General features: G+C 39.8%; 1 protein-coding gene across 5 annotated transcripts in view; it reads left to right on the top strand.

Annotated features, from left to right (window-relative positions):
• ADAMTS6 (ADAM metallopeptidase with thrombospondin type 1 motif 6) overlaps positions 1 to 23,247 on the top strand; it is a 333,735-nt gene that overhangs the window by 279,468 nt on the left and 31,020 nt on the right. For all 5 annotated transcript variants that reach the window (XM_056541263.1, XM_056541253.1, XM_056541289.1 and 2 more), the window contains exons 16-20: positions 6,076 to 6,209; positions 7,907 to 8,030; positions 10,677 to 10,757; positions 12,507 to 12,670; positions 13,331 to 13,469. In XM_056541263.1, the coding sequence (XP_056397238.1) occupies positions 6,076 to 6,209; positions 7,907 to 8,030; positions 10,677 to 10,757; positions 12,507 to 12,670; positions 13,331 to 13,469 (642 nt within the window). The remainder of the gene's footprint in view (positions 1 to 6,075; positions 6,210 to 7,906; positions 8,031 to 10,676; positions 10,758 to 12,506; positions 12,671 to 13,330; positions 13,470 to 23,247) is intronic.

Below are 23,247 nucleotides of genomic sequence, written 5' to 3' on the forward strand. Positions count from 1 at the left end.
CCCTTGATGTGAAAGGGACGTGATCATGTTGTTTTATCATTTATAGACTGTATGGGCTAAAGTTTTAGAAAACTTACACATTACACCAACAGGAGTTTTTAGGACCTCCCATTCTAAATCCATAGGCATTAATACAGAGCTGGTCCCCCTTTGCAGTATTAACAGCATCCACTCATCTGTGAAGACTTTCTACAAGATTGTTGAGGTATCTGAGTCTTTGCCAATTCATCTAGAAGAACATTTGTGAGGTCAGACACTGATGTTGGATGAGAAGGCCTGGCTCACAATTTCTATTCTAGATCATCCCAAAGGTGTTGGATGAGGTTGGGGTTGGGGTCAGGGCTCTGTGCCGCCAGTCAAGTTTTTCCACACCAAACTCATCCACCCATGCCTATTTGGACCTTACTGTGTGCACTGGTTTCAGTTATGCTGGAATTGAAAAGGTTGAACCCAAACTGGTCTCACAAAGTTGGAAGTGTACATATTTTATTTTTCCAAACCATCAGATTATTTATGGTAACAACAGGTGCATACAGTATCGACAAATGCTGTGTTATTTTGTCCAGAATCTTAGAAGGGTTCCATGATGGAGGCTTCTAATAGAACCTTTGACTCAGATATGAACAAAGCCATAGAATACCTATAAACTAGGATAATAAAATGGACCTTATGAGGCAAAAGAATGTACTATAATTTTTCTAGTTCAAAAAGTGACTTAGTTACCCATAGCAGTCAAGGCCACACAAGTTTTTATTTTCGTGTAGAATCTTATTTGACAAAATACATTTTATTGGTTGTTATAACTTTTTTTTGTTTTCTTCTACTCTGACTTTTATAAGTTTTTGGTGCAATTTTTTTTTGGGACGTTTAAAGACCTGTTTATTCAATGCTTCCTCAGCATGAACTCCCCTTACAAGAGATAGTATCATGGGCATGAAGAGGGCCTGTGCAACCTAAAACCCAGATTTGTCTCTTTCAGTCTTGGAAAATGGGATTATTTCCAAAGACCAACAGTTTGCATTTATCTTCTCATAGTTCAGTGTCTACTGTACTTTCAGGATAGTACGTTTAAATAGATGGCTGGAATTTTTCTGTATTAATGCTATAGCCATAGCGTTTACATAAGTGACATTCTTAGTCTAGTGGGTTGAGGTCACGCATACTGTCTTTATAAAACACACTGATTGACTTACAGTGTCTGGCATACTGGGGAAAGAGGTGACATGAGGTGAAACAGATGTTAGGGTTAGGAATTTGTCAGGAGGAGGAACAATTAATCTGAGACTTAGAATTGGGGCTTTTGTCTCTGAGGCTCAGGTCTGGTATCTTCTAAATCTGAACAAGTCTGTCTTAAAATTAATTAAAAAAAATTAAATGATAAAAATGTATAATTTATAAATAAAAAATTAAATTTTAATAGTAAATAAAATTTTGTGGTGTTGGAGGAAATTAGTGAAATTATACCCTTCATATTTTTGGGGCTTGCCCCTATGAATTCAAAATTCACCTGTTATATTTCAGCTGGGGTTCAGAGTGTAAGGTATCTCCTTATTTATTCACCCTTATCCCCCTGAAAGGTGTTATGGACTCTTCCAGGTCAGGTTCCCAAGTCATAATTTCTAAGGCTAGGTTTTTTGTGCGGCCAGATGTTTGCTACAAGTCAATAGGGAACTGCAAAATGCCATATCCACTTGGTGTTTTTTCAGTTTGCCGTTTTTTTTAATCATTTTGCTGTTTTTCAGCTATTTTTGGCTCGTTGGTAGTTTTTCAAAAACAACCTCTTGTTTGGCTTTTTTTAGGGAAAATTTTGGCGTTTTCCTTTCATAGAAGTCTATGGGAGTGAAAAAACGGCAAGAAAAATGTCATGTGGGTTTTAACTTTGGCATTTTTGCAGGCGATTTTAATTCTTTTTTTGGACTTTAGCGATCCAAAAAAGGGATGAAGATACCTTTTTTACTAACATTTCGTAGGGTATCATAAAAAAATAAATAAATTACAGTATGCACATTGCTGGCTCACTTAACCCCTTGCTGAGCTGTGCGCTATGTGCCAGCGCAGCAAGGAAAGAGTTAACTTACACTGCTGGACAGTGTAGGTTAACCCTTTGGGCGGTATACAGAATATACAGCTATCTATAGATAGCTGTATATAGTATATACATAAGAGGATATCCCCTTACCTCCCTCGCTCCCTGTCCCTGCCGGGTTCATGTAGCTTCACCACCTAGTGGTGATGTCATTGGGGGGTGGAGCTAATGTAAGTTTTGTATAATTCCAGACAGGAAGACTCCAGCTGTTGCTAAACTACAACTCCCAGAATGCCCAGACGGGGTTACCAGAGTAATAATTGGGGATTAGTGCTAGCTGTTTTTGGGGCTAATGCTAAGCCCCGGCTTAGTAATGAATTCCGTCATTAAGACAGCTTCCACTACTAAGCCAGAAAATTCAATTTAAAAAAAACCCGACACTTTGGAAAAATTATTTTATTTTAAAAAACACTCGTTAACCATTTTATTAAAACGAAAAAAAATCTAGTTCATCGCTGTAATCCACCAAATCCGCCGCAATCCTCTGCATACACGCATCTGAAAGGAGAAGAAAAAAGAAACACAAAAAAATGGGTTAGGACATTTTTTGCGCTCTCTGCTGGGGAGAGCGCCCATAGTGCAATGTCTTCTCAAACAGAGAGCCTCCAATTGTTGCAAAGCCAATGACTGTCTGAGCATGCTGGGAGTTGTAGTTTAGCAACAACTGGAGTCTTCCTGTCTGGGAAGACACTGGCAGAAGGGTCTGTTCACATTATACAAAATGTACAATGTGAGCAGAGCCTCATACTTACCACTCAGCCTCCTGTCTGCAGCTCAGCCTCCTAATGACATCATCACTAGGGGGAGGAGCTACACAGACCCGACAGGGAGCAAGGGAGGTAAGTGGATCTCCTCTTCTGTATACACAGATAGCTGTATAGATAGCTGTATATTCTGTATACCACCTAAAGAGGCCATAGGAGCAGGGAGTCCTGTCAGTCTTGTGACAGGATTCCCGGCTCCTGTATAGTATACATGGGTACACTATGCACCCCTGTACGGCCGGGGGAGATGAGTAGTGATGCTGTACATCACTCCTCATCTCCTTACAGTCTGTGGACCGGGCGCTCAGCATCCGACCCACAGAGTGGTACCTGACGACAGTGAAAAACTTCCGCAGGGTACAAGTTTCTGGTTTCCACACACCAGAAAAAAGGCCAGAAAAAATGCCAAAATGAAGGTAAAAGCTGTGGCAATTTTTCTGGCATTTTTGCTGGTGTTTTTTTAGGTGTAAAAAAAAAACAAGTGGAAACCTAGCCTTAAAGAGTCATAAACTGGCTACATGTTCACTGTAGTAACAAAGCCAGAGAAAGGTGTCTGCCTGGTATCAACATTGAGTGCCCTTTTTTGTGTTCAATCGAGAAGGAATTTGCAGACTAAATACTTTCTCCAATGAATATGTTTCATGGTCTGGAGACAAGCCACATAGACTGCAGTTCTGGACCCTGTAGAACCATGTTCCCCAACCCAGTCCTCATGGCCCACCAATATTCCGGTTGTTTTCAATTACTCCATTAGAATTAAACAGGAAAATATCTAAATCCTGCTCTGTCGGTGGGCCTTGAGGACTGTGTTATAGAACATACATCCAGGGATAACTTCTCCACACCATTACGTACCACCCATCTTTTCATGTGACTGGAATGCTTTTGTCTAGCTTTGTTGTATCTTCAGTCCATGAGATCTCTACCATCACAAGAATGTAGCTCATGAAGTTGTAATTGCTTAAACATTTTTATGATTTTTCACACATAGTTACATAGTTCATGAGGTTGAACAATGTAACTATGTGTGAAAAATCATAGAAATGTTTAAGTAATTACAACTTCATGAGCTACATTCTTGTGATGGTAGAGATCTCATGGACTGAAGATATAACAAAGCTAGTCTCATATCCTGTCTCATATAGTTCATTTTACCTTTGATGATCAGTTAGTTGGATTCTTAGCATTTCTAGTAATATATTTTGCCATATAGAAAAGATACATTCATATATCTGCTCACATGCAGTAACTCATGAGTAAATGAGAAGACAGCGTTATGATTACTTGTATATTATCCTGTTTCCTCCTGTCATAGAGGGTTAATTCTGGGTCAAAGTGAAGACAATTTTATGACCAAAAAATACTCTGTGTTCTTCTAAATGGTTTTCTCTGGTGTCTGTTATCACTGAACAGTGCCATCTTCCCAAGGCTGTTTTCATGCTGTATTTATGCAGTGTCTAGCGAGGTATACATTGGGGAACTCCATGATGAAAAGCTATGACAAATGGCAGTTAGTGGCATCTACCATACAGATACTACTGAATGGTATAAAGTGGGTGGGGATAAAGGGTCCATCTGTCTAAGTAGACCGGGAATATAAATTACATAGTTGGTGGCCCTGATACAGATTAGGGCCAAAGATATTCTAGTCTCTCTGCTCCATTGCACAATTAACCCATCTTTGTTGGGCACATATTATCACAAACTAGACGCATTGATGGTGCTTGGTGATTTTGATGTACTGTTATTCCTGAGAAAGATTCTGCTTTTGCTTTTATGGCAAGATTAAAGTTTTACAGTTTTTTTGTTGTTGCATGACTGATGAGAAGCAGATTACAAAATGCAATAAAGTTAGGCTGGAAAGTCAATAAAAAAGTGGATGATCGTATAATGATTGGACATGGAGAGTTAGATTCTTATTTTTGTCATTGCTGAGGTCTATCATTTAAAGAAGCATTAAAAGTGAGAAGATGAAGCAACAAATACTCTTCTCAGTAATGAAGATTTATTTCAAGAACAGCACCACGCACCTGTCCATGGCTTGTGTCTGGGACTGCAGCTTTGCTCCAGTATTGAAGTAAATGGGACTTAGATTGCAGTAACGCTGACACCCTGTGAAACTGTTCTTATTATTTCTAGACAACCCCTATAGGGTTCATGTTGCCCGTAATTTTCTTTACTAATATAGCTGATCATTTAAGGGGACATATGACTCTTCAAGACAGTTTTGAAGGCAGAGGGGGCATTAAAGTGGTTATTTAGTTATTAAAAATGTATCCCCTATCCACAGGATAGAGGATAAGTGTTTGAGCGTGAGGGACCCTCACAATTTCCAGAATGGGGCTTGTCTCTCCCTGCTGAGCGCACTAGCCCCACCTTTTAAAATGAACTGTTCTCTGCAGTGGCGGTCCACTCAGCCTATCATTGGTCATAGCGATGTCCCCCTTAGCCAGTGATTGGTAAGTGGGCCATCACTGCTAAGACTAGTATGTCTTGGGGTAGAAGACACCAGCTCTCTGCAGGTTGAGGTTGGCCCTGTTCTGGAGATCTCAGGGGCGTCCCAGTGATCAGACTCCCCACAATCAGACAGGGATATCTTTTTAATAACCGGATAACAACTTTGAAGAAGCATTAAAGAAATGTTATTTTTTGCTTATGTAGGGCATGGGCTATTATTAGATAATAATGTTGAGTTTCTTGTATATTTCCTATTTTCTCACTAATTTGGATTCCTACTGTTGCCTTCATTTTCCATGATGCCTCATGCTTTGCAGAGATGGAGGACAGAGTCTCATCACTGCAGGTCACCTAATGAGACTGATGGCTGCTGGAGTCCAGCCAGGTGAACTGCTGGGACTCACAATTGGGTTGGTGACAGCTCACATAATATGCAGTTCTGATGTGTTTTCTTATTCACAGTGTGTATTTTCAAAAATGTGTTGCGTTGTACTTATTACAGAAATCATATTAATAATTCAGACCTTTTGTTTGTAGACTCCTGTGGGATGGTGTACAGTAATATTATATTGACATAACTTATAAAGTAGGCATAAAAGCAGGATATAGGATTTCTCATATTAATACCCCAACGTGCAAGAAAGATTATTATAGCTGTGGCTGAAGTGTATTACACGTTGCGTGCCCCTTGCTGGAGCTGCACTACAATTGGATATGTTGCAGGCTGCATATAAAATATTAATGTCTTTGTCCATTTTGCAATCGCAGGTGGTGTTAAATCTTGTGCATTAAACTGTTTGGCAGAAGGCTATAACTTTTACACTGAACGAGCCCCTGCTGTTATAGATGGAACTCGCTGCAACGCGGATTCCCTGGATATCTGCATCAATGGAGAATGCAAGGTGACTGGTTGTGATGATTAACACTGTGAAGTAGTGAGATAAAACCTATACTTAAAAGCGGATCAAAATCGCTTTGCTAATATTGTACAATATCTGAACTTGTGGAATAAGACACTAAAACATATCTCATACAGCTATATATTAGTAAAAGTGAAATATATGTATAAAAATAATCAATAACCACATAAAAGAGCTGCTGGCCAGAACTTCCACTTGGCTGATGTTATCTTCGACTTCATTAATATAAAAGGCAAACAATGTTGTAATTTCATCTGTTGTTAGTGGTCAGTCAGGAGGACCATAGCTGACTTCTTCCAAAAACAGCACCACACCTGTCATCAGGTTATGTTTGGTATCACAACTCTACTCTATTCACTTCAATGGAACTGATCTGCAATACCATACACAAACTCAAGACAAAACTAGTACTGTTTCTGGAAGAAAGCAGGTAGGTTTTCCTCCTCTCGAATAACCCATTTAAACACAAAAATATACCAGGTGGCCATAGAAAAGAGACAGACCAGTCATTAAAGGGGTTGTGCGCTACCCTGCCTTTCGGAGCTCCGCTCACAGCGTCCGGAAGTTCATTACTCTGAACGCTGTGTGCGGGCTTCCGTGTTTGCGGCCGCCAGGTTGATGTCACAACCCCTTTAAAAGATGGGTAATACTCAGTAGAAACCTTACTTCAACAACCTGTTTCCCCACACAGTAAAATGGTACTCTTGTTTGTGCCACGGACAATTATGATACTCACATACAGTATTAGGGCTTTTTCAGTGCACTCACAGACTAGTAAATCCACCATTCAGATTAATTTATACTTTCACGCATTAGTTATACCCCTTTTTGTTTTGCCACACAGTAGTTTTATCCCTTTTGTGCCCACACACAGTAGTTATGCCACCCATGATGCCCACACATAGTAGTTATGCCCTCTTTACCCACACATAGTAGTTATACCACCTTTTTCCCCAAATACAATAATAATATTCCCTCTTTCTGTTTCATTCAGAAATAAAGTTTCCCTTTATATCCATATGCAGTAACAATGTTCGTATCCTCTCATATTTGTAGTCCACTTTTATGCCACCATAGAGTATTTAGGCACACCTCTCCTCCCATTACCAGGGCCTCCTTTGCTTCAATGAAAAAAAATATATATCTGAAAGTCACCTCTCCCCATCCCCACGTAGAGTGTCAGAACTCTACCTGCTGTAAGTGTCCTGATGCAAATAGTGACATACTAATAAATGTAATTTGCGCAAATAATAATATAGCGCCACTGCAAAAAGTAGTGCAGTGCACCAAACAGTTGACAACTTTGAAAGATGTTCTACCAAAAATTGCATAAAAAATTTAACTGCGCAAAATTTGCAGGAGCATTTAGAACATTGAAGTGGTGTAAAGCCAATGATAAATGAGCAGGACCAATAGAGAGCAAAAACACCAGTATATGCAGATATTCAACCTTGATCCAGACCAGACCATGTGATGGATTTTCACTTCCCTTATATCCTATGTAACGGTCCCTCTTCAATAGGAAACCCAACCCTCTAGAAGACCATCATTTCAATATTGGGTGATCATTTAAAAAAAACTTTCCACTGTAATTTAATAAAGATCTACTGTTCTAAAGTGGAGTTTATTGTAATGGAACATTGGTCAGTTGACTCTTGTGTTGAACTCCTCTTGTGCAGCATGTCGGCTGTGATAACATTCTGAGCTCTGACGCCAAAGAAGATAGGTGTCGGGTGTGTGGGGGAGATGGAAGCACCTGTGAAGCTATAGAGGGATTCTTCAATGATTCATTGCCTAGAGGAGGTGAGTACCTGTCTGTAACAGGTTTTACCCATTATATGGTGTGTACATTAAAATGGTACTCCGCCCCTAGACACCATAAGATAAGATGTCTGATCGCGGAAGCTCAGCGGCGGGACCTCCGCGATCTCCGTGCTGCATCCGGCCTTCGTTTAGCGCCGGAGGCTCGTGACATCACGGCCGCGCCCCGCTCATGACATCACTACCACGCCCCCTCAATGTAAGTCTATGGGAGGGGGCATGTCGGCCATCCCGCCCTCACCTATAGACTTGCATTGAGGGAGCCTCCGCCCCACATCGCCAGTCATCCAGCACGGAGCAAAGTTTGCTCCGTGCACTGGATGTCTGGGGGTGCTGCAGCTGAGATCGCGGGGGTCTTCAGCGGCGGGACCCCCGTGATCAGACATTTTATCCCCTATCCTTTGGATATAAGATGTCTAGGGGCGGAGTACCCCTTTAAGTACCTTAGGCTAAGTTCACAACATTTGTTCAGTATTTTTAGCAGAATCAGGAATGGGTCCAAAACACTGAAAAAAATCCACTCCTGGTTTTGGCTGTAAATACTGATCAAATACTAACCAAAAAAACTATGTGTAAACCTAGCCTTACAAGAGAAGAATTTATTCTAAATGCCATATTCGGAATTACGAAGGAATTTGTTTCCTCTAAAATTAATACAACTTGAGTCTGGTTTGGATTAACAATGCATGATGTAATGAGTGGAACTAGTTGGACCTATGTCTTTTATTAACCTGTGTTTGTCTACTAGAGGGTTTCTCCTATAGTTCCCTAGATCCAATGATAGCTCGGTCGGTAAAATTAAATGTGCAGTATGCAATGGTTTTAGCTTGAACCTAAATGAATAAGAGGAGTCCTTTCTGTAGGACTCTTTCTAGAAAATATGGTTTCCTTTTAACCCCATCTTTATTAAATGGTACCTGCCACCATCAATGAAATGTAATATGTTATAGATTAGCCTATTTGAATTAATTTTATGATATATTTCTTAATAAAAAAATTTACCTTTATAGGTTAAATTAATCCCTGAAAGTATGGTCTCCACGGGTCCTCCTTCTGGTCCTGTCTGCAGTCCTGCTAGCAATCTCCTGCAGCAGTCTGGCAAAGACAAAAGTCAGGAAATGCAAGTGGAACCTCAGCTCAGCACAGTGTATAGAGCTGAATATTTCAGCTCCCTTTCACTTTGAGTTGTGCTAGACTGTAGAGTAGTGTTTCCCAACCAGGGTGCCTTCAGCTGTTGCAAACCTACAACTCTCAGCCTGTCCAGGCATGCTAGGAGTTGTAGTTTTGCAACAGCTGGTTGCATTCTGATTGGAAATCACTGCTGTATAGCCATTATACCTTCAGTGCACAGTGCTAAATATTGTGCTAAACATTGTGTTGGATATTTCTGCTTCCTTTTGCAGCTGCTGGGCAGAGCTGACACACTGTAGAGTTTAGTGCATAAACCTGAGGAGCGTGTGTGCGCTCTCAGCCAATCACAGCCCATCACACACTTAACTGCTATAGGCTGTGGGTTCAGAGCAGCATAGCAGAGTAAGGGTGGAAGTTCTCCCCAGCAGAGCTTCAGATGATGTCACACCTGCTAAGTAACACCCCTTCCCAGTCTGTAGAGCTGACTTAGATTGAGCCGAATATACAGCACAATATCAAGGTAGAAAACAAAAAAATAATAAACATAAAGGCAGGGGTTGGTTTATCATGATTGGGGGAGTGAACTGGGAGGATTAAAAGAAATTATCACGATCATGACAGGTAATCTTTAAGGTTTCGAATTATTCATATCAAGAGTTATACTAGAGATCTGGACTCCTTTACTAACAGTCCATGTATTCTTGTAAATATAGGTACATTTTCCTGCGAGCGTCTGCACATTAGCATTCCTAAATGTCTACAAACTTGGATCACTGATCAGATTTGATTGTGACTTGTGGAGATGGCACAAGCAGCACATGACTGTCTGAGGACTAGAATTCTTCACGACTTATGTCTTCGTGTTATTTAGAGACGGAGGAGAAATATAGCAATGACTCACCAGGATGTATTCTTAATACCTTGGCATTTATTAGTGAGCAAAATGTAACACGTTGGTTATTTGCTATTATTTATACTCTCTTGCTCATTAGAATCCCCATCAAAATATTTTCAGAGTCTTTAGCTTGGGGTGATATTTTAAGAGGATTAAACACTTTAATCCAGGAGGGTCATTTACCTCTCAATCATCTGTTTTAGATTGTTACGTAGTGCACAGTTTTTTTACGACCCACCATGCAAAGACTGATGTAGATGTGTTTGTCAGTTTGATGGTCTGACTGCCTATAACCCAACTACGAATGCGTTTTGCTATCTAATGTGGCTCATGATATACTTAAAGTATAAACATTCTTTGAGGCCTTAGACCTTAGAGCCTGCAGTGCTTCTCTAAATGTCCTGATAGGGATATGCCATAAATGTCTGATAGGTACAAGTCTCACATTTGTCAAGAATCAGGGTCCTTTGAGCCCTATCCCACCTGATAACGTGACCCTCTTAGCATGTCTTATAATGTTTGCAAAATGTTCTAATTGGATAACTGTTTAAGTTTTGTAAGTTCCAGATTCTAGTAACAACTGGCTAGCTTTTACCTTCTAGGCTACATGGAAGTCGTTCAGATTCCACGAGGTTCTGTTCACATTGAAATTAAAGAAGTCGCCATGTCAAAGAACTATATTGGTAAGTTTGACCGTGCTAACTTGATGTATCACTAAAACCACTCAAAATTGTTGGATCCACATGTGTTTCTTTCTGGTCAATCTCTGTTCTGTCACAATATAATGCCTTTTGTGGTTAAATGGATATGTCACCTTCAAAACCAACCTTAGCAGCTTAGTGGCCTGGATGGCTGGAATGCAAGGCACGTCATCTGTGCTGAAACCTTTTGTCTAGATCAGTGGTTCTTAACCTTGTTGGAGGTACTGAACCCCACCAGTTTCATATGCGCATTTACCGAACCCGTCTTAATTGGAAAAGTAAATTATGATTTTTTCAAATTCAAAACATAGGAGGTATATATTTAAGTATATATTTATACATAGTTGCACAAAATGAACAAAACCAGTAAGAACAAAGAACAAAACCATAAAAACATGATTTTCATAGGGAGTTAATAGTGATGGGGGGGAATTGCCCCGTCGCTACAGGACGGGCAAACACCGGCTCTGCTCGATGTCCCAGGCCAGCCCGGGGCCCCAAGCCATTGCTTGGTTTGCCTGTCCTGTTGCGACCTCCCCCGCCGAACCCCCGGGACTGACTCACAGAACCCCTGGGGTTCGATCGAACCCAGGTTAAGAACCACTGGTCTAGATATCAGTGTTCTGTAAAGGGCATAAGATAAGCAACAGTGAGAAAATTACTTCTGATTGATGTACTACATGATAAATATCTAATGGTTTACTACCGTTTTCTGATGCATTGATGGATTAGGTTCCAGACTAACCTTTTATGCTCACCCTTTCATTACCTGTAGTAGAAATCAAAATTTATAGCCTTAAAAGTCTCTCCACTGTAAATGTTATTGCACGTTTCATCTGACGCCCTTCATCAGGCATAAGCCTGAAACGTCCTAGGTATAAGAGATATGATACCCAGCACTCACCAGTAATGCACAATGAAGATATATTATGCCATAGTGTAGTACAAAGATGCGTTTCGGCATGGGAGCCTTCCTCAGCTTTCTGCCTGAGGAAGACAGCTGAGGAAGGCTCCCACGCCGAAACGCATCCTTGTACTACACTATGGCATAATAAATCTTCACTGTGCATTACTGGTGAGTGCTGGGTATCATCTTTCTTCTACCTGTGGCTTTACCTTACCTCGTGCACCACCGCAGATTCAACGGAAGTGCCGACACATCCCTATATTGAAACGTCCTAGGGACATGTTATTGTCTCAATGCTATCACAAGAATAAGAGGCAAGAGAGGCCCTCTAGTCTCCCTGCTTTGTGGCTATGAGACCAGGACGGCCCCATAGACTTACATGTTATGAGTCTGGTCACATTCCACAGAACTGGGAGAGAACACGGCTGGGTCTAATAAAATTTTTGATAATGTGTCTTAGACATATGAAAAGTTTTCTTTCATGACAGGTACACTTTAACACAACAAATAAACATTGCTATGTATAATAAACATAACTACACTATATCTATTTATCTAATTTTTCATTCCCCATTTTTCTTCATTATAGTAAGATATATAGGGGATTACTTATATAAAGGGCATTCAATGGATCCCTGCATACACTGAGCATATAATTCTCCTGTGTGGGATCACTCAAAAATTCCCACCTTCTCCAGTACCTGATTTTACTAAAAATGCCAAAAACGCTATCTCCCGATAGCTTTAGTTCATTTTGTTCCTGCATTTTAGACTAGCCTAATATTTTCCTTTTTTTTATTTATTTTTTATTTTTTTTGCTTTAGCACTGAAATCTGACTCTGATGACTATTTTATAAATGGTGCTTGGACGATAGACTGGCCAAGGAAGTTTGACGTAGCTGGAACAGCATTTCACTACAAACGCCCAGCTGATGAACCGGAATCACTAGAGGCCTTAGGACCAACAACAGAAAGCCTGATAGTAATGGTAAAAAAATAAATAAATAAAACATTGTGAATGAAAGTTCTATGAATGTCAGTGGGGGTGTAGCTAGAGCGAAGCTGGAAGAAGTTGCCAACATGCTACTCGATTGATGTATTTAGACATGTGGCTAGAACAGCATTCTGACTCTTTGCCGATGCTAAAGGGTAACCTAGGTATGCTCCTTGTTCTAGCGGTAAGTGAGTCATTTCATGGTTGGGGTAAAGCTGCCAATGCTGATACTGCCGAGCTTCAGGTATCTAATATTGTATTAGAGGATCTCAGAAATATCTCAGTTCTTCGTTTATTTCCTGCAATTGCACTGTTACCATAGTGAACATGACAAATACGTCCAAGCTAATGTTTGCAGTTGTACGAGCGGCCTTATATGGTCAGTAAACTTTCTCGTACTCCTTCAGTCAAGCAGGAAATTGCACTGACTTGTACATTGGAGATATTCTTTTGGCTTTGTTAAGAATTGCTTAACTTGGTAATTTCATTTGCCAAGAAGAACCAAAGTATACACAGAATGATAACAGTGAGAAAAAAATAAGATGGTTGTAAAAGTTACCGTAGACTTTATTACAAAAAGCTGCTTTGGAATAAAACTGTAACTTTTCTATAACATGAAATCATTTTTTTTCATTTTATATTTTTTTTTAATAGATTCTGCTTCAAGAACAGAACGTAGGAATACGATACAAATTCAATGTCCCCATCACTCGTACTGGCAGTGGAGATAATGAAGTCGGATTTTCTTGGCATCACCTTCCCTGGTCTGAGTGTTCGGCCACCTGTGCTGGAGGTATGATGGGATTGTTGCCACCAATAGCCAATATGTCTTTTCTGCATAATGTTGCCAGGTTCAGCTGTAGTTTGGACTTCAAGATATCTTCAAGTTTTAAAGAGGTTATCCAGGAATCAATTTTTTCCAAAAACAGCACCACACCTGTCCTCAGGTTGTGTATGGTATTACTAATTGGCTCCATTCACTGGAACTGAACTACAATACCACACGCAACCTGAGCACAAGTGTGGTGCTGTTACTCAATCTTCCATCCAGAGGATTAGTCCCTTAATTATAATTAAAGGGGTGGTCCAGTGGGATATAATATAAAAAAGGGGCTAACTGGGTTGAAAAAAATTTAATTATGCATTACTCATCTCACCCACTGCTTACATTCCAATGATGCCCAGGTCCCCATTGATCTCCACTTCCTGATCCCTATTTTAACACACAGCATCTGAAAGGAGTGTTAGGCTTTGTTCAAATGGAAGAATTTCCAAGCGAAAAATTCAGTTTGGAAATTCCATGACAGATGCACCGTGCACATGCAACATTTCCGTACCGGAAACATATGGTGCGGAAATTCCGGTCTCCGCAGAGTGAACTGGCATTCAATTCTTTCTTTGGAAATGAACATTGCTGTCTATGGGGTGGTCCTAACACTGGCATATTCTGCCGGCACCCGCTGTCTGGAGAGTATCTGCCAGAAATGTTCCACCCGGACATTCCGCAATAAATCTGCTACTTAAAGGGGTATTCCGGTGAAAAACATTTTTTTTTAAATCAGCTGGTGCCAGAAAGTTAAACAGATTTGTAAATTACTTCTATTAATCCTTCAAGTACTTATCAGCTGCTGTATACTGCAGAGAAAGTTCTTTCCTTTCTTTTCTGTCTGACCACAGTACTCTTTGCTGACACCTCTGTCCATGTCAGGAACTGTCCAGAGCAGGATAGGTTTGCTATGGAGAGTTGCTCCTGCTTTGGACAGTTCCTGACATGGAAAGAGGTGTCAGCAGAGAGCACTGTGGTCAGACCGAAAAGAAAATCAAAAAGAAAAGAACTTACTTACTGATAAGTACTGGAAGGAATCATTGCATACCATAGAACAATAGAAATAACTAAAATGCACCAGCTTTTTCCAGATTACAGTACAAAGGGAACATGTATAGGAAAAAAAATGGTACAATGGTCCAGCAATCTTATATAAATAGACTACACATAAAAGTTAAATAGTTGCATAAACCAGTTTCCAGATAGTATCAGTGTAGGTACAGGAGAGTGTAGGTACAAGAGTGTACATATACAGTCATGGCCGTAAATGTTGGCACCCCTGAAATGTTTCAAGAAAATGAAGTTTTTCTCACAGAAAAGGATTGGAGTAACACATGTTTTGCTATACACTTGTTTATTCCCTTTGTATGTATTGGAACTAAACCAACAAAGGAAAACAGAGGTGAAAAGCAAATTGGACATAATGTCACACCAAACTCCAAAAATGGGCCGGACAAAATTATTGGCACCCTTTCAAAATTGTGGAAAAATTTGATTGTTTCAAGCATGTGATGCTCCTTTAAACTCACCTGGGGCAAGTAACAGGTGTGGGCAATATAAAAATCACACCTGAAAGCAGATAAAAAGAAGAGAAGTTCACTTAGTCTTTGCATTGTGTCTGTGAGAAAAAAGAGAACTGTCTGAGGACTTGAGAACCAAAATTGTGGAAAAATATCAACAATCTCAAGGCAATAAGTCCATCTCCAGAGATCAAGATTTGCCTTTGTCCACAGTGCGCAACATTATCAAGAAGTTTGCAACCCATGGCACTGTAGCTAATCTCCCTGGGCGTGGATGGAATAGAAAAATTGATGGAAGGTGTCAAAGCAGGATAGTCCGGATGGTGGATAAATAGCCCCAAACAAGTTCCAAAGATATTCAAGCTGTCCTGCAGGCTCAAGGAGCATCAGTGTCAGAGCAAACTATCCGTCGACATTTAAATGAAATAAAACACACAGACAGAAAAAAGCAAGACTACATTTTGCCAAAATTAACTTGAGTAAGCCAAAATCCTTCTGGGAAAACGTCTTGTGAACAGATGAGACCAAGATAAGGCTTTTTGATAAAGCAGATCATTCTACTGTTTACCGCAAATGGAATGAGGCCTACAAAGAAAAGAACACAGTACCTACAGTGAAATATGGTGGAGGTTCAATGATGTTTTGGGGTTGTTTTGCTGCCTCTGGCACTGGGTGCCTTGAATGTGTGAAGGTATCATGAAATCTGAGGATTACCAATGGATTTTGGGTCGCACTGTACAACCCAGTGTCAAAAAGCTGGGTTTGCGTCCGAGATCTTGGGTCTTCCAGCAGGACAATGACCCCAAACATACGTCAAAAAGCACTCAGAAATGGATGGCAACAAAGCGCTGGAGAGTTCTGACGTGACCAGCAATGAGTCCAGATCTAAATCCCATTGAACACCTGTGGAGAGATCTTAAAATTGCTGTTGGGAAAAGGCGCCTTCCAATAAGAGAGACCTGGAGCAGTTTGCAAAGGAAGAGTGGTCCAACATTCCGACTGAGAGGTGTAAGAAGCTTAGTGATGGTTATAGGAAGAGACTGATTTCAGTTATTTTTTCCAAAGGGTGTGCAACCAAATATTAAGTTAAGGGTGCCAATAATTTTGTCCAGCCCATTTTTGGAGTTTGGTGTGACATTATGTCCAATTTGCTTTTTTTTCCTCCCTTTTTTGGTTTAGTTCCAATACACACAAAGGGAATAAACATGTGTATAGCAACACAGCAAAACATGTGTTACTGCAATCCTTTTCTGTGTGAAATACTTCATTTTCTAAAAAAATTTCAGGGGTGCCAACATTTACTCCCATGACTGTATATAAAGTGTATATGGAAGTGGGCATGGAAGCTGCGGAATAAAAAGGTAAATGGAAAAGGAATGGAGACTTTTATTAGGGAATGTTATAGGCCAAAAAAGATGTGTTTACAGGGCATGCTCAAAACTCTGGGCCAGTGTTTTCAAACCAGTGTGCCTCCAGCTGTTGCAAAATGACAACTGAGAGTCGTAGTTCCAGCATGCCCACACAGCTGAAGGCTGTCTGGGCATACTGGGAGTTGTAGTTTTGCAAAGCTAGAGACATTCTGGTTGGGAAACACTGTTCTGGGAGTTGGGAATTAATCAGATTTTCCTGGATATTGCATTCTAGAGAACTAGTGCAGCACGAGAGACGTATTGGGGACTGGAGTGGGAGGTTCGGATTATTGAAAATGCCAGTCTTCAGCAGAAAGTAAAGGACAAGTAGGATGGTTGACAGAGATGGGGGAGGTGATTTAGGGAGGTGCAGCACTGTGGAGAGCTTTGTAGGTGAAAACGATGAGTTTAAATTGTATTCTATAGTTAATGGGCAATCAGTGCAGTGACTGGGATCGGGGAGAGGCAACGTGTAGCGGCTGGACCCTTTGACTTTTTTGACATTTTGTTATGTTGCCACCTTGTGCTAAGTTTCCCCCCATCTTATGTTCCCCCAAGAACATTAGTTCCTTATATAAGATAACACTGTAATGGCTACATGTATTGTATTTCTTACTTGATACATTGTAATCTGTGACAAACAAACACAAGCATCAAGCACTTAAGCCTCCTAAAAGCCCACTGGTCTAGTGGAATTCTTTATTTGTTTAGTTGGTATGACCTTTGGCAAAATACCGAGATGGGATAATGCTTGTCTTAAGAAGCACCGACTGTTTTGGTTATTACAGCTTAGCCTTGTTTTCTATGCAGTTGAAGCTCCATTTGTTTTGACTCTTAATGTTGTGACCCACAGGCAGCCATCCGGTGGCTGATATTTTTTAAGAACAATAGATGAGTGGCTTCTGCAATATATCCTTTTCTTTTAATACTCATTGGAGGCGTTTTAAGCTATTGCCAGCTTCAGATTTACATCTGTGATTTGGGAATGGTTTGCAGTTTATAAGTATTTTACAATTCATCGTTTGGTGAATTGTATCAATGGCCCAGTATCTGTAGATATACAATGAAATCTAGTCTACAATGTGATATTATATACTGTAGCTTCCTTTCACTTTGGGTAACAGGATGTTGTAAATATCACCATTTTCTATTATGCTTTATTATTAAAGGGGTGCTCCAGGGAATTTGCTCCAAAGCCACCACACTACCTGAATATATTCCCTGTAAACATCCTGCCAGATTTGCATGGCTCCTGTGGCCTCTATTGTCTTCTCTGGCTGCTTGATGTTCATTGCCATCCTTCTCTCCCCTTGCCTACATCTCCCAGAAATCATTGCAGCTTTGCTATGCCAGCCCCCACCCTCCTGCTCTGAGCAGCAGAGAGAGATTCAGTGTCTGATTGGCTGCACACACCTCCTAGCTCTCAGCACTAAATAGAGCATGACTCATCAGTGCGGGGCAGAATCCACATGATCTGTATCTCTCAGGAAGGTGGAGGCAGCTTTCAGAGAGGGATTTGGACATTGTGGATGGTTTGATGATAGTAACATAGTTCATAAGGTTGAAAAAAGACCCTCAAGTTCAACCTATATCCCTAATGAGTCCCTACTGAGTTGATCCACAAGAAGGCAAAAAAAACCTCATACTAGAGGTAAAAATTCCTTCTCGACTCCAAATATGGCAGTCAGAATAAATCCCTGGATCAACGTTCTGTCCCTATAAATCTAGTATACATAACCAGCTATGTTATTATTCTCCAAAAATGCATCCAGACCCCTTTTTGAACTCTTTTACAGAGTTTACCATAACCACCTCCTCTGGCAAAGAATTCCACAGTCTCACTGCTCTTACAGTAAAGAACCACCGTCTGTTCTGGTGTAAAAACCTTCTTTCCTCAAGACGTAGAGGATACCCCCTTGTTATAGATACAGTCCTGGGTATAAATAGATCATGGGAGAGATCTCTGTATGGTCCCCTGATATATTTATTCATAGATGTCATTCCCTCACTTCATGCATGTAAGTGACAATCAAAGAGGGGAAACTGCTCTATATAGCGAATAAATTATATTTAGAAAAGTAAATAGGTTGATGATAGGGAAAGGATAGGCTATGGGTTTAGTTCTCTGGAGTATACCCCTTTAATCTCCTAGACTACACTTAGGTTCACACCATGGAACATAAGGTGCAGCAGAGTTGCTGTTGATAGGATTCTGCTGCACAGTCCACACAACGGAACTTCAGTGGCTGATATCCCGCCACCAAAATAATGATCTGGGAGACATTACCATCTATGAAAACCGCTATCTGCTGTTTTAAGGGGCACTTAAAATCTCCAGTTGATATTTTTCTGTCCAGAGATTTCGTAGTGTGAACCTAGCCTTAGTGTTTCATTTTCAGTGTTGTTATGTGTAGATGGTTGTTGAGCAATAAGGCCTAAATGGTAAAAATCATTTTGGTAGCAGAATATAAAATATCGGTAGGAACTACATCTACAGCTACTACCCAGGCTGGTTAACAGGAAGCAGAATTAAGATTGTAGCTCTGGACTATAATGTGGCTTGTTACGCAGGATCAGTGCTGTGTAAATTATTATTTTTTGCAATATCATTACTGAGCTTTCTAAGAATTACTGTGTTTTACTTGTTAAATTGTGCTTAAAGGCAAACACACATTGCAAGGTTTCAAGTTCTAAGTAAAAAAGAAAACATTTATCATGTCAAACATTCAAATATGCATATACAGTAGATTATACTAGTGAGTTGTGCGGGTACATTAGACTTCTTCTTCAGGCTATAATCTTTTCCTGTTAATAAATGTGTCTGTATTCTAATCTCAGACAACTACTGGGTATTCCAGGATATTTTTTTCTTCATCCTTTGAGCCCATGAAGCCAAGTTATAATACTGTATAATATGCTTCTATTACTTCCCTATACCGCTTCATCCTGTTTTCATGCACAGGACCCACACCCCAAAGTGCAGTACTGCAAGTGTTTTTATTTTCTCTGGCCGTTCTCCGCATTCCATGTGGCCAGAGACAATATGTACTGTCACATGGTCTCCAGGGAGTGTGGCTGTGCTGCAGTGGGTGGGTGGATAGCATTACCTCAGTAAATCCTTTAAACCCTACTATCCACCCACCCACTGCAGCATAGCCACGCCTCCTAACGACCATGGGATTTATTACCTATTGTCTCATTTTGACACGGAATTATAACTTGCCATCATAGGCTCAAAGCCTGAAGAAAAAAAAGTCAGAGAGGAAGATTTGTCAAATAACAATAGCATAATTTGGTCATGTGTTCAGATATGAAATGAAGTGTCTTATCTCTTGAGTTGATCAACCCTAATGCATCTTAGGGCTCTATTGGATGGACCAATGCTCTATGTAAACCAAGTTCCGATCTCATAGATAAGCGATAGTTTACAGAGCCTTGTCACGGCTCAAACTACAGTCAGAAGGGCCGTGCAGCGATCTAGCATTTGTACGGCCTTTTGCTGCGATCAACCATTGGACAAATGTCCCCTATTACACAGGGAGATGTGCAACCAATGATCAATGACTGGTCAAAACAACCAATCAGCCAGTGAACAAGCAATGATTCATGGGAAAAAGGTATGCAGTGGAAGAAAAATGTCATATGAGCTAAATCAGAATCATCTCCAAAAGAAAGTGTCACTCATCTGTAGACAACTGGTTCATTGCTTTGGCCCCTTGACAATAGAAAGCAGGCTACTGGTTGGCTGTAGAGATGCTATAGATAAAGCTTTGGAGGGATTTCTGGTATTAATTCTTATTGAAGAGATCCAGTGGAGTATGAGGGCTTATTTTCAGGCAATGTTGCATGGAAAAAAAGTATGCAAATTAGCTCTCCTAAAACAACCTTATATTAGACAGACTAGTATGAGAGATAGTCAAGATAACTTAGCCCCATGTGGCATTGCCTGAAAATAAAGTTACGTGTACATATGAGGTGGCTGTCATCTGAAAAAACCTCCAAATACATGAACGTTAGGCTCAGCAGAGAGTTCATGTGTCCTGAAAGGAGAGAAAGTGTAAGACGCCCCGGGAGAACAAAGTGTTGGGCAGGAGTTCTCTCCCCTGACATCATATCGATGTGTCAGTCTAATACACATTGGACAGTCAGTCGGTCGTTACGAAATTGATGGGTTCGGATGCCTTTAGTCTCCACACACTACTTAGTCTTTTCAACGAAACTCACTACCCACCTATGAACTGCATCTATGCCAAATCTTTAGCCAGCCAGAATCTGGAGAGGGGAAAGAACCCCAAAACAGCTGTCTGTCAGAGGAGACTCTGGTTAGGCTAGTTTGATATTAGTCTTTTTTCCTTCTGGAGAAGTGCTCATTTCTTATCCCTTGCAGCACATTGTAGTTCTTTACTTACCTGATCAGAAATTAGAATTGGTTTCTACAATGAGCCACTATATAGTGAGCTCCTATATGAAGAGTCACTATATGAAGAGAAACTATATAGAGTTACTATATAAAGAGTCAATATATGAAGAGTCGCTATGCTCTTGCCACTAGGAGGCACTGACACTAAGAAAAAAAGGTTGGCTCCTCCGTGGCAGGATATACCCGTCCACCTGCAGTGAGGTAATCAGTTTTGTCACAAAGCAGTAGGAGAAACCAACAAAGAAATACGTCCCAAGGACCCTAGAAAGGAATCCTGGATAAAAACCCTAGAACCGGAAAATATAGTCCGGACAAAAGATGAAGAAATGGGTGGGTGTGGTGTCCCCCAATGAAGGCTACGAGAAAGAGATTTTACGGTGAGTACAAAAAAAATCTCCTTTTCTCGGTCGCTCTTCATTGGGGGACACCTTACTCATGGGGCGTACCAAAGCAGTCCCCTAGGGTGGGCAAAACAACCCTCACGTGTCCACAAGGCCTGCGGCGGACAAGCCCCCCAGGCGGAGACACACTAGGCCCAGAAATTGAGCTCCTGGAAGATCCCCTGTCCATGGAGATGGAGACGCCCCAGTCTCTTTTGAGATTCTTCATCTATTAGGTCTGCCTGTCACCCATCCTGCGTGTGCTCTTGGCATGTCAGGCTATTTGATTCCCTTCCCCACAGGCTACCGCACCTGCGGCTAGTGCTCCGGATCACCACATCCAGCACAAAGTCTCCATGGGAATTTTCATTAAAGAGCTACTCTGGTAAGATCAGCTATATAAGAAGTCACTATAAGAAGAGCCACTTTATAGAGAGCCACTATATAAAGAGCCACTATAGAAAGATCCACTATATAAAGAGCAAAGATATACAGAGACACTATAAAAAGATCCACCATATAAAGTCACTATAGAAAGTGTTACTATAGAAAGATCCCCTATATAAAGAGCCTTGCTATAAAGAGCCACTATCTAAAAACCCAATATATAAAGAGCCACTATTTAAAGATCCACTATATAAAGACCCACTATATATATATATAAAGATCCACTATATAAAGACCTAATATATAAAAGACCACTATATAAAGACCCGCTAGATAAAGACCCACTATATATATATATATATATATATATATAAAGATCCACTTTATAATGATCCACTATATAAAGACCCAATATATATATATATATATATATATATATATATATATATATATATATATAGATCCACTATATAAAGACCTAATATATAAAAGACCCACTATATAAAAACCTGCTAGCTAATGACCCGCTAGCTAAAGACCCACTATATATATATATATATATATATATATATATATATATATATATATTAAGAAGTAGTTGCAGCACAGCTCTGTCCCAATGCAAGATGGGTGCCAGCGTCCAAAACCTGATCAGGATCCCTTGTAGATAAAAAATTCCAATGGCGCAGCACTCCAATAAAAAAGGTGCATTTATTCACACATATCTCAATACAGCAACCTGAGGCTTGATAATGGCTCCATAGGAGCTGAAACGTTGCTGTATTGAGATATGTGTGAATATATGCACCTTTTTTATTGGAGTGCTGCGCCATTGGAATTTTTATATATATATATATATATATATATATATATATATATGTATATATATATTTATATAAAGATCATCCACTTTATAAAGATCCAACTATATAAAGACCCACTATATAAAGACCCACTATATAAAGACCTGCTAGATAAAGACCCACTATATATATATATATATATATATATATATAAAGATCCACTATATAAAGACCTAATATATAAAAGACCCACTATATAAAAACCTGCTAGCTAAAGACCCACTCTATATATATATATATATATATATATATATATATATATATATATATATATAAATAAAGATCATCCACTTTATAAAGATCCACTATATAAAGACCCAATAAATATATATATATATATAGATCCACTATATAAAGACCTAATATATAATAGACCCACTATATAAAGACCGGCTAGCTAAAGACCCACTATATATATATATATATATATATATATATATCTATAAAGATCATCCACTTTATAAAGATCCACTATATAAAGACCCAATATATAGAGACCCAATATATATAAAGACCCACTATATAAAGACCCAATATATATAAAGACCCACTATATAAAGACCCAATATATATAAAGACCCACTATATAAAGACCCAATATATATAAAGACCCACTATATTAAGACCCAAGAAAGCTGAGAAAACAAACTGTTATCACACCAATTCTCATAACAATAAATACGCACAATAAAAGTAGTTTTACATCATTCTCGACTAATATAAGGAGAAGCTATATAAGGGTAACTATAATGAGAGCTATTTATTT

Source organism: Hyla sarda, chromosome 1 (assembly GCF_029499605.1).
Source record: "Hyla sarda isolate aHylSar1 chromosome 1, aHylSar1.hap1, whole genome shotgun sequence".
NCBI lineage: Eukaryota > Metazoa > Chordata > Amphibia > Anura > Hylidae > Hyla > Hyla sarda.